General features: G+C 67.9%; 1 protein-coding gene and 1 non-coding gene across 2 annotated transcripts; one reads left to right on the top strand and one right to left on the bottom strand.

Annotated features, from left to right (window-relative positions):
• Nucleotides 1–376: 376 nt before the first annotated feature.
• LOC134509410 (ultraviolet-sensitive opsin) lies at nt 377–9,787 on the bottom strand. Its single transcript, XM_063321929.1, has 5 exons — nt 9,442–9,787; nt 7,563–7,731; nt 5,187–5,352; nt 3,376–3,615; nt 377–499 (listed from the first exon to the last, which is right to left on the bottom strand). The coding sequence occupies exons 1-5, from the start codon at nt 9,785–9,787 to the stop codon at nt 377–379; spliced, it is 1,044 nt and encodes a 347-aa protein (XP_063177999.1).
• A 1,911-nt stretch (nt 9,788–11,698) lies between these two features.
• Nucleotides 11,699–11,770, top strand: TRNAP-AGG (transfer RNA proline (anticodon AGG)). The gene has a single exon. It is a non-coding gene; the product is annotated as a tRNA-Pro (tRNA).
• Nucleotides 11,771–12,246: the final 476 nt, after the last annotated feature.

The following is a 12,246-nucleotide window of genomic DNA, read 5'->3' as shown; positions in this document are numbered from 1 at the left end:
TGGGGGGGCTCAGCCCCAGCCCAGCCCCATGGATGGAGCGGGCAGCACCCCACCTCCCTGCCCCACCACCGCCTGTGGGTCCCCAGCAGGACGAGGAGGCCGGGGTCCCGCGCCGCCACGGCCGTGGGGCCGAACCCCCACACCCCCCCCCCCCCTCCCCGCGCCCCCCAAGTCCCCACCCCGCCGTGGGGCGGCCGACGCGCAGTGGGGCTCGGGCGTTGCGTTCAGACGGCGGCGGTGGTTTATTGTCCCACCCTACATCCTAGGCTGGCCGCGGGGGGTGACCCCGGACCCCCGGGGTGGCCCCAGCCCCATAGCGGGGGGACAGGCCGGGGCGGGGGTTGGGGGGGTAGCGGGGGGGGGGGGGGGTGGCCCCTCAGCTGGGGCTGACCTGGCTGGAGGAGACGGAGGAGACCTCGGTCCTCTGGGCCGAGCTGGAGATGTCCGAGTCGTCCGTCATGGGCTTCCCGCAGACCGTCTCCATGATGCAGGCGCGGAACTGCGGGGACGGGGACGGGGACGGGCTCAGCCCCATGTCCCCACACGCGTGTCCCTGTCCGTGTCCCTGTCCGTGTCCCCCCCACACCCCGCCACCGGCGTGTCCCCTCTGGCCCCTCTCCCCAGCCCCGGGTCTCTCCGTCCCACCCCTGGCCCTGGAGACGTGGTACCCCCCGGCCCTGCGGATGGTTCTGGGAGTGCCCCGGTGTCCCCGAGTGTCCCCGAGTGTCCCCAGGTGTCCCTAAGTGTCCCCAGGTGTCCCCAGGCGTCCCAGTCCCCGGTTGTCCCTTCATGTCCCTCGTACCCCATTGTCCCCCATCCCCAGGTGTCCCTGGTCCCCGCTCCATGGTCATCCCTGGTCCCTGGGCATCACCAGGTGTCCCCAAGTGTCCCCAGGTGTCCCCAGGTGTCCCCAGGCGTCCCCAGGTGTCCCCGGGCATCCCAGTCCCCGGTTGTCCCTTCATGTCCCTCGTACCCCATTGTCCCCCATCCCCACATGTCCCTGGTCCCCGCTCCATGGTCATCCCTGGTCCCTGGGCATCTCCAGGTGTCCCCAAGTGTCCCCAAGTGTCCCCAGGTGTCCCCAAGCATCCCAGTCCCCGGTTGTCCCTTCATGTCCCTCGTACCCCATTGTCCCCCATCCCCAGGTGTCCCTGGTCCCCGCTCCATGGTCATCCCTGGTCCCTGGGCATCTCCAGGTGTCCCCAGGTGTCCCCATCCCTGGTTGTCCCTTCATGTCCCTCGTACCCCATTGTCCCCCATCCCCACATGTCCCTGGTCCCCACTCCACGGTCATCTCTGGTCCCTGGACATCGCCAAGTGTCCCCAAGTGTCCCCAAGGCATCCCAGTCCCTGGGATGCCTCGTTGTCCCCCATCCCTGGTGTCCCCAGGTGTCCCCTGGTCCCCACTCCGTGGTCATCCCGGCTCCCTGGGCATGAGCAGGTGTCCCCAGATGTCCCCAAGTGTCCCCAGGCATCCCAGTCCGTGGGTGTCCCTGCACGTCCCTCATACCCCGTCGTCCCTCGTACCCCATCGTCCCCCATCCCCAGGTGTCCCTGGTCCCCACTCCATGGTCTTCCCTGGCCCCTGGGCATGACCGTCTGTCCCCAAGTGTCCCCAAGTGTCCCCAGGTGTCCCCAGGTGCCCGAAGGCATCCCACTCCCTGGTTGTCCCTTCACGTCCCTCGTACCCCATTGTCCCCCATCCCCAGGTGTCCCCAAGTGTCCCCAAGGCATCCCACTCCCTGGGTGTCCCTGCGTGTCCCTCATAAGCCGTTGTCCCTCATCCCCAGGTGTCCCTGGTCCCCATTCCATGGTCTTCAATGGTCCCTGGGCATGATCAGGTGTCCCCAGGTGTCCCCAAGTGTCCTCAGGTGTCTCCGGGCATCCCACTCCCTCGTTGTCCCTTCACGCCCCTTGTACCCCGTTGTCCCCCATCCCCAGGTGTCCCTGGTCCCCACTCCGTGGTCATCCCTGGTCCCTGCACATCCCTGGATGACCCCTGTCCCCAAGTGTCCCCAGGTGTCCCCGGTTCCCAGATGTCCTTGAGCACCCCTGGGTGGCCCTGGTGTCTGGGTGCTCCTTGTCCTCAGCCTCCGGGTGTCCTCGTCCCCAGGTGTCCCTCGTCTCTGGATGTCCCCAGTCCATCGACACCCTTGGTGTCCCCAGCGTCCCCAGACCATGGTCACCCCCAGTCCCTGGGCACCCCTGGATGACCCTGGTCCCCCACCTGTGCCCGATCCACGGGTGTCCTTGGGCACCCTGGGGTGTCCCCATTGCCCAGGTGTCCCTGGGTGTCCCCATTGCCCGGCTGTCCCTGGATGACCCTGGTCTCCAGATGTCCTCGGGTACCCTGGTGTCTCCGGGATGTCCCCCTTGCCCAGGTGTCCCCGGTCCCCAGATGTCCTTGGGTACCTTGGGATGTCCCCATTGCCTGGTTGTCCCCATTGCCCAGGTGTCCCCAGGATGTGCCCGTTGCCTGGATGTCCCTGGTTGCCCCCAGTGCCTGGATGTCCTGGGATGTCCCCAGTGCCCAGGTTCCCCTGGACATCCTTGGACGTCCTTGAGCACCCCTGGGTGTCCCTGGTGTCTGGGTGCTCCTTGGTGTCCTCGTCCCCAGGTGTCCGTGTTCTCTGCGTGTCCCCAGTCCCTTGGCATCCTTGGTGCCCAGCCCCTGGTCCATGGTCATCCCCTGGATGACCCTGGTCCCCAAGTGTCCCTGCGCATCCCTGGTCCTATGAAGTCCTTGGGCGCCCTTGGATGTCCCCATTGTCTGGGTGTCCCTGGATGTCCCCATCACCCAGATTTCCCTGGATGTCCCCATCACTTGGGTGTCCCCGGGGTGTCCCCGTTGCCCAGGTGTCCCTGGATGTCCCCATCGCCGGGTGTCCCTGGTTGTCCCCGTTGCCCAGGTGTCCCCAGGATGTCCCCATCACCCAGGTGTCCCTGAATGTCTCCATCACCCACGTGTCCCCAGGTGTCCCCGTTGCCCAGATGTTCCTGGGATGTCCCCATTGCCCGGGTGTCCCTGGGATGTCCCCGTTGCCCAGCTGTCCCTGCGTGTCCCCATCGGCTGGCTGTCCCCAGGTGTCCCCATTGCCCAGGTGTCCCCAGGATGTCCACATCACCTGGGTGTCCCTGGATGTCCCCATCGCTGGGTGTCCCCAGGATGTCCCCACCACCCAAGTGTCCCTGGATGTCCTCATCGCCTGGGTGTCCCTGGGTGTCCCCACCGCCCAGGTGTCCCTGGATGTTCCCATTGCCCAGCTACCCCAGGATGTCCCCAACCCCCGGCTGTCCCTGGAGGTCCCTATCCCCCGGGTGTCCCCTGGGGTGATGTCCCCATCCCCCGGGTGTCCCTGGTGTCGCCGGGGGCACCTGTTTGTTCATGAAGCAGTAGATGATGGGGTTGTAGATGCAGGCGCTCTTGGAGAAGAAGGCAGGGATGGTGACCAGGCGCAGGTCCAGGTCGTGGTCCCGGTTGTTCACTATGTACATGGCCAGGGCCGCGTAGGGCACGTAGCAGAGGCAGAAGGAGCCCACCATCACCACCACCATGCGGGACACCTCCCGCTCCGCCTTCTGCGTCGTGGCCGACTCCTGCTGCTGCGCGGCCACCTGCGCCCAGAGACGGGGGTCAGGCTGGTCCCCGGCCCCCGGCCAGGCCTCCCCCCCTCCCGCCTCCCTCCTTCTGCCCCAGCGGCCCTTCCCACCCCCCAGCCCTCCAGCCCTCCATCCTTCCATCCCTCCATCCCTCCATCTCTCCTTCCCTCCTTCCCTCCATCCAATCTTCCTTCCCTCCATCTCTCCTTCCCTCCATCCCTCCATCCCTCCATCTCTCCATCCTTCCATCCCTCCATCTCTCCTTCCCTCCTTCCCTCCATCCATCCATCCCTCCATCCTTCCATCCCTCCATCTCTCCTTCCCTCCATCCCTCCATCCCTCCATCCTTCCATCCCTCCATCTCTCCATCCCTCCATCCTTCCATCCCTCCATCTCTCCTTCCCTCCATCCCTCCATCCCTCCATCCCTCCATCTCTCCCTCCTTTCCTCCATCCCTCCATCTTTCCATCCCTCCTTCCCTCCTTCCCATCTCTTCATCCCTCCGTCTCTCCCTCCATCTCTCCCTTCATCCCTGTATCTCTCCATCCCTCCATCCCTCTATTCCTCCCTCCCTCCCTCCATCTCTCCATGTCTCCTTCCCTTCAATCTCTCCCTCCATCCCTCAATCCCTCCATCCCTCTGTCCCTCCATCCCTCAATCCCTCCATCCCTCAATCCCTCCATCACTCCGTCCCTCCATCTCTCCTTCCCTCCAGTCTCTCCCTCCATCCCTCCATCCCTCCATCCTTCCATCCCTCCATCTCCCCACCCTCCATCTCTCCATGTCTCCCTCCATCCCTCCGTCCCTCCATCTCTCCTTCCCTCCATCCCTTCAGCCACCCTTCCATCCCTCTATCCCTCCCTCCCTCCATCCCTGCATCCCTCCATCTCTCCCTCTCTCCTTCCCTCCCTCCAACTCTCCATCCCTCCATCCCTCCATCCCTCTGTCCCTCCGTCCCTCCGTCCCTTCTCTCCATCCCTCCATCCCTCCATCCCTCCATCCCTCCATCTCCCCTTCTCTCCATCCCTCCATCCCTCCATCCCTCCATCTCTGCTTCCCTCCATCCCTCCATCCCTCCATCCCTCCATCCATCCCTCCATCCCTCCATCCCTCCATCCCTCCATCCCTCCGTCCCTCCATCCATCCATCCCTCCATCCCTCCATCCCTCCGTCCCTCCGTCCCTCCATCCCTCCATCCATCCATCCATCCATCCCTCCATCCCTCCATCCCTCCGTCCCTCCATCCATCCATCCCTCCATCCCTCCATCCCTCCGTCCCTCCATCCATCCATCCCTCCATCCATCCATCCCTCCATCCCTCCATCCCTCCGTCCCTCCGTCCCTCCATCCCTTCCCTCCATCCCTCCATCCATCCCTCCATCCCTCCATCCCTCCATCTCTGCTTCCCTCCATCCCTCCATCCCTCCGTCCCTTCCCTCCATCCCTCCATCCCTCCATCTCCCCTTCCCTCCCTCTCCCCATCCCATCCCATCCCATCCCATCCCTCCCCCCTTGCCCGTCCCCCCCCTGCCGCCCCTCTCCCTCCCCGTGCCGGCCGTGGGGCGGTGGGCGCGGGTGGGACTCACGGCCCGCAGGGCGCTGAGCAGCTGGGAGTAGGAGAAGATGATGAGGGAGAGGGGCACGACGAAGCAGAAGATGAAGAGGAACCAGGTGTAGGACTCGCTGTTGTACTTGGTGCCCACCGTGTACCAGTCGGGGCCGCAGGAGCACTGCAGCCCCTCGGGCACGTACCTGTGGGGCAGGCGCGCTCACCGCCCGGCTCACGCCCCGCACCCCACCACACCCCCCGCCGCCCCATGGCGCCCCACGGCACCCCCATCCCACCCCATGGCACCCCATGGCATCCTATGGCACCCCATGACACCCCCATCCCACCCCATGGCACCCCATGGCACCCCCATCCCACCCCATGGCACCCTATGGCATCCTTTGGCATCCCCACCGCACCCCGTGGCACCCCAATCCCACCCCATGGCACCTCCATGGCATCCTATGGCACCCTATGGCACCCCATGGCACCCTCTGGCACCCCATGGCGCCCTATGGCACCCCCATCCCACCTCATGGCACCCCATGGCACCCCCATCCCACCCATGGCACCCTACGGCATCCTATGGCACCCCATGTCACCCCAATCCCACCCCATGGCACCCCATGGCACCCCCATCCCACCCCATGGCACCCTATGGCATCCTATGGCACCCTATGGCATCCCCCACCGCACCCCGTGGCGCCCCAATCCCACCCCATGGCACCCCATGGCACCCCATGGCACCTCCATGGCATCCCAATCCCACCCCATGGCACCCCATGGCATCCCATGGCACCCTATGGCACCCCAGTCCCACCCCATGGCACCCTATGGCACCCCATGGCACCCCCATCCCACCCCATGGCACCCCATGGCATCCTATGGCACCCCATGGCACCCCAATCCCACCCCATGGCACCCCATGGCACCCCATGGCATCCTATGGCACCCCATGGCACCCCCGTCCCACCCCATGGCACCCCATGGCATCCTATGGCACCCCATGGCACCCCATGGCACCCCCATCCCACCCCATGGCACCCTATGGCACCCTATGGCACCCCCATCCCACCCCATGGCACCCCATGGCACCCTATGGCACCCCATGGCACCCCCATCCCACCCCATGGCACCCCATGGCACCCTATGGCACCCCATGGCACCCCCATCCCACCCCATGGCATCCTATGGCACCCCATGGCACCCCATGGCACCCCCATCCCACCCCATGGCACCCTATGGCACCCTATGGCATCCCCCACCGCACCCCGTGGCACCCCAATCCCACCCCATGGCACCCCCATCCCACCCCATGGCACCCCTGTAGCACCCCATGGCACCCCCATGGCACCCTATGGCACCCGTGTCACCCTATGGCAGCTTGGGGCACCCTATGGCACCCCCATGGCACCCCTATGGCACCCGTGTGTCACCCCCACGGCACCCCATGGCACCGCCGGCCTGCTCCGCGCCCCATGGCACCACTGTGTCACCCCGGTGCCACCCCTGTGTCACCCCCACAGCACCCCATGGCACCGCCGGCCTGCTCTGCGCCCCATGGCACCCCTGTGGTGTCCCTGTGTCACCCCTGTGTCACCCCATGGCACCCCCATGGCACCTGTGTGTCACCCCCACGGCACCCCATGGCACCGCCAGCCTTCTCCGCACCCCATGGCACCCCCATGTCACCCTGCTGCCACCCCATGCCACCCCACGGCACCCCTATGGCACCCGTGTGTCACCCCACGGCACCCCACGGCACCGCCGGCCTGCTCCGCACCCCATGGCACCCCCCATGTCACCCTGCTGCCACCCCTGTGTCACCCCCATGGCACCCCATGGCACCCCATGGCACCCCTGTGTCACCCCCACGGCACCCCACGGCACCGCCGGCCTTCTCCGCACCCCACGGCACCCCTGTGTCACCCTGGTGCCACCCCTGTGTCACCCCCACGGCACCCCACGGCACCCCCATGGCACCTGTGTGTCACCCCACGGCACCCCACGGCACCGCCGGCCTGCTCCGTGCCCCACGGCACCCCTGTGTCACCCTGGTGCCACCCCTGTGTCACCCCCACGGCACCCCCATGGCACCCGTGTGTCACCCCACGGCACCCCACGGCACCGCCGGCCTGCTCCGCGCCCCACGGCACCCCCCCATGCCACCCCCCGTGTCACCCCAGTGTCCCCCCCACGCCAGCCTGCTCCGCACCCCACGGCACCGCCGGCCTGCTCCGCGCCCCACGGCACCCCCCCATGCCACCCCCCGTGTCACCCCAGTGTCCCCCCCACGCCAGCCTGCTCCGCGCCCCACGGCACCCCCGTGGCGTCCCCCCGGTGTCCGTCCCCGTCCCCCCCCCCGCCGCTGGGTGGCTCAGCCCCCTCCCGGCCCCCCCCCCGCGCCCCCCACCTGCTCCAGCCGAAGAAGGGGGGGAGGGCGACGCCCAGGCCGATGACCCAGGTGGCCGCCACCACCATGATGGCGTGTTTGGAGCTGAAGCGGAAGTTGCCGAAGGGTTTGCAGATGACGATGTAGCGCTCGAAAGCCAGGAAGGCCAAGGACCACCCCGTCACCAGCCCTGGGCGGGGGGGGACACAGGCCACGGGGACCTCAACCCACCGCCCACCAGCCCCACGGCCCCACCAGGCCACGGTGGTCACCACGGCTCCCACAGCCCCACCAGACCGTGGTGGTCACTCCACCTCCAGCCCCACCAGACCATGGTGGTCACCCCAACTCCTACAGCCCCACCAGACCACAGTGGTCACCCTGACTCCTACAGCCCCACCAGACCATGGTGGTCACCACGGCTCCCACAGCCCCACCAGACCGTGGTGGTCACTCCACCTCCAGCCCCACCAGACCGTGGTGGTCACCCCAACTCCTACAGCCCCACCAAACTGTGGTGGTCACTCCTCCTACAACCCCACCAGACCACGGTGGTCACCCCAACTCCTACAGCCCCACCAGACCATGGTGGTCACCCCAACTCCTACAGCCCCACCAAACCGTGGTGGTCACTCCACCTACAACCCCACCAGACCGTGGTGGTCACCCCAACTCCTACAGCCCCGTCAAACTGTGGTGGCCAACCCTACCTGCAACCCCACTGGTCCGCGGTGGTCACCTCAACTCCTACAGCCCCACCAGACCATGGTGGTCACCCCAACTCCTACAGCCCCACCGGTCCGTGGTGGTCACCCCAACTCCTACAGCCCCACCAAACTGTGGTGGCCAACCCTACCTGCAACCCCACCAGACCGTGGTGGTCACCTCAACTCCTACAGCCCCACCGGTCCGTGGTGGTCACCCCAACTCCTACAGCCCCACCAAGCTGTGGTGGCCAACCCTACCTGCAACCCCCCCGGTCTGTGGTGGTCACCCCAGCTCCTACAGCCCCACCAGACCATGGTGGTCACCCTGACTCCTACAGCCCCACCGGTCTATGGTGGTCACCCCAACTCCTCCAGCCCCACCAAACCATGATGGTCACTCCACCTCCAGCCCCACCAGACCATGGTGGTCACCCCAACTCCTACAGCCCCACCAAACCATGGTCGCCAACCCTCCCCGCAACCCCACCAGACCGTGGTGGTCACCCCAACTCCTACAGCCCCACCAGACCGTGGTGGTCACCCCAACTCCTACAGCCCCACCAAACCATGATGGTCACTCCACCTCCAGCCCCACCAAACTGTGGTGGCCAACCCTCCCCGCAACTCCACCAGACCGTGGTGGTCACCCCAACTCCTACAGCCCCACCCGACCATGGTGGTCACCCCAACTCCTACAGCCCCACCAAACTGTGGTGGTCAACCCTCCCCACAACCCCACCAGACGGTGGTGGTCACCCCAACTCCTACAGCCCCACCAAACCATGATGGTCACTCCACCTCCAGCCCCACCAGACCATGGTGGTCACCCCAACTCCTACAGCCCCACCAAACCGTGGTGGTCACTCCACCTACAACCCCACCAGACCACGGTGGTCACCCCGACTCCTACAGCCCCACCAGACCATGGTGGTCACCCTGACTCCTACAGCCCCACCAAACCATGGTGGCCAACCCTCCCCTCAACCCTACCAGACCATGGTGGTCACGCCAACTCCTACAGCCCCACCAGACCATGGTGGTCACCCTGACTCCTACAGCCCCACCAGACCATGATGGTCACTCCACCTACAACCCCACCAGACCACGGTGGTCACCCCGACTCCTCCAGCCCCAGCAGACCGTGGTGGTCACCCCTACCCCCAGCAGGAGCACGGTGCTCACCCCCCACCTACCTACGGTGGCCCCCAGGAAGCCCTCCAAGGCACACATGTGCTTGCCGAAGATGAAGTAACCCTGGGAGCTGGAGATGAAGACGATGGAGATGCAGAGGACGCAGATGATGAAGCCGCCGAAGGAGATGTTGACCAGGATGTAGTTGAGGGGCTGCCGCAGCTTCTTGTACTTGACGGTGACCACCAGGACGATGGCGTTGAGGGGGGTCCCCACCAGGAAGACCACCCCCATGAAGATGGTCTGCAGGTAGAAGGCCCACATGGGGGCGATGTGGTACTGGGGGCCATCCCAGGGCCCCACCGCCGACTCGTTCTCGAAGAGGTAGAACTCCTCGTCCCCCGACATGGTGGCGAGGAGGAGGAGGAGGAGGAGGAGGAAGGGGGGGCGGGCGGGGGGGGGGCGTCCCTTGGGGGGGTTCCCCCTGCCCTCCCCCTCTGATATACCCTGCCCCAAAGCCGCTTAAGGGCTTTTTTTTTTTTTTTTTTTTTTTTTTTTTGGGGGGGGGGTGGGGGGGGATGGGGGTTGGGGGGGGGGGGGTGGGGGGGGGGGATCAGGGCTTCATCCCCCGGCAAACTTGGGGATTAGGGGGGGGGCTAAGCCGGGCTCAGCCCCTAATCGCCCTCCCTAAGCCGGGACGAGCCGATTGTGGGGCTCTGGGGGGATTTGTGGGGGGGGGGGGGGTCAAGACAACCCCCCCCCCCCCCCCTCCCGATCCGGTTTAGGGGGGGTGGCACCCGGTTGGGGTGTCCCCGGGCGGACGAGGGGGTGGGGGGGTCCCCCCGTGGGGTGTCGTGGCCCGTGTCCCCCCTCCCCCCCCCCATGAGCCACCTGGGGTGTCCCCCCCCCCCCCCAAGTTGCACCCGGGGGGTGGGGGGGGGAATGGGGTCCCCCCCAGTGAGAGGTGCCCCCCCAGTGTGTGTGTGTCCCCCCACCCACCCACCACAGCCCCCCCCCGGGGAATTTGGGGTCCCCCCCCAGGGTGATGTGTGTGTGCCGTGTCCCCCCCCCCCCCCAATAAAGCACCCTGGGGTGCCCCCCCCCCCCCACCAGCCGTACGGGGGGGGGGGGGGGTTGTTGGGGTCTCCCAATGAGGTGCCCCCCCCCCCCCTCAAAAGCACCCTAGGGTGCCCCCCCCCAGCCCCATGGGGAATTTGGGGGCCCCCAGTGAGAGGTGTCTGTGTCCCCCCCCCCCCACCAAAAGCACCCTGGGGTGCCCCCCCCCCCCAAGCCGTACGGGGGGGGGGGTGTTGGGGTCTCCCAATGAGGTGCCACCCCCCCCCAAAAGCACCCTGGGGTGTCCCCTCAGCCCCACCGGGGGGGGGGGGGGTGGGGTCCCCAGGGGGGGTTTGGGGTCCCCCAGTGAGTTGTGTCCCCCCCCCACCCCCCCGCATCCCCATGGGGGGGGGGCGGCTGGTTGGGGTCCCCAGGTGAGGTGTCCTGTGTCGTCCGTCGTCCCCCCCCCCTCAAAAGCACCCCGGGGTGCCCCCCCCAGCGCCCCCCCCCCCCCCCTCCCAGTGTCACCCACCATTTATTGTCCCCCGCTCTGCACCGGGGGGGGGGGGCACACGGGGGTCCTGCCCTGGGGGGGCCCCCCCATGGGATGGGGGGGTCCTGGGCTGCCCGAGGTGGGGGGGGGTGGGGGGGCAGTGCTGGGGGGGCGCTGGGGGGGCACCTCGGGGGGGGGGGGTGTTGTTGGGGGGGCAGTTCGGGGGGGGGGGGCATGGCTGGGGGGGGGGGGCATTGTTGTGGGGTGCACTGGGGGGGGGGTGCATTGGGGGGGGGTGTCCACTCGGGGGGGTGGGGGGCATGGTGGGGGGTGCATAAGGGGGGGTCCATTGTGGGGGGGGGCGTTGTGCCGTCTCGGGGGGGTGCACGGGGGTGGGGGGGGGTCCATTGGGGGGGGGGCGTTAGCATTGGGAGGGGGGGGGTGTGCCTGGTTGTGGGGTGCACCGGGGGGGTCCACGGTGGGGGGGGGGGTGTCCTCTTTTGGGGGGGTGCGTGGTTGGAGGGTGCGGTGGGGGGGGGGGGGGTGCATTGTGGGGGGGGGGGTGTCCACTTTTGGGGGGGGGGGGGGGTGTTGCCCTGGTTGTGGGGTGCACCGGGGGTGGGGGGAGGGTGTGTTGCACTCCTGGGGGTGCATTTTGAGGGGGGGGTGGGGTGGGGTGTGGGGGTGCCCCCCCCCCCCGCCGTGCCCCTGACACCCGCCCCCCCACCCCTCACCCACGGGTGCCCGCGGGGGGGGCCCGTTCGAGCCGCGGCTCGTTGGTCTAGGGGTATGATTCTCGCTTAGGGTGCGAGAGGTCCCGGGTTCAAATCCCGGACGAGCCCAAATTTTACCCCCCCCCCCCCCACTTTGCACCCCTTTTTCTGCCCCCCCCCGCTTGCCCCCCCCCGCGACGTGGGGGCAGGAGGATGAGCACAAGCCGCTTAGGTGTGGGGGGGGGGGATTAAGGGCGCTCGGAAACACACCCCCCCCCTCCCCCGGGGGCTGGGGGGCGCGTATAAAGGGCGGGTGGAGCGGAGGGACAGGGGCTGGGGGGGGGGGTGTGACATCGCCGGGGACAGTCGCGGAGTGGGGTGGCCATGGGGGGGGGGGGAACGGGTGACACACCCCGTGACACCCACCCCGGGCCGTGTCACCAGGCGTCCCCCGTGTCACCCCACAGCCCCCCTCCCCTTCGCGGCCATCAGTAGGCTCCAGAGTGAACGCTCGCCCCCCGGGAGCGGGGGCACTGCGGGGGGGGGGCGGTTGCCAGGGCGACCGGCGATGCCAGCGCTGGGGGACGGTCACCCCGGAGACGGGT

This window comes from Chroicocephalus ridibundus, unplaced genomic scaffold (assembly GCF_963924245.1).
Source record: "Chroicocephalus ridibundus unplaced genomic scaffold, bChrRid1.1 SCAFFOLD_688, whole genome shotgun sequence".
Taxonomy (NCBI): Eukaryota; Metazoa; Chordata; class Aves; order Charadriiformes; family Laridae; genus Chroicocephalus; species Chroicocephalus ridibundus.
This window is presented reverse-complemented; position numbering and strand designations above follow the sequence as displayed.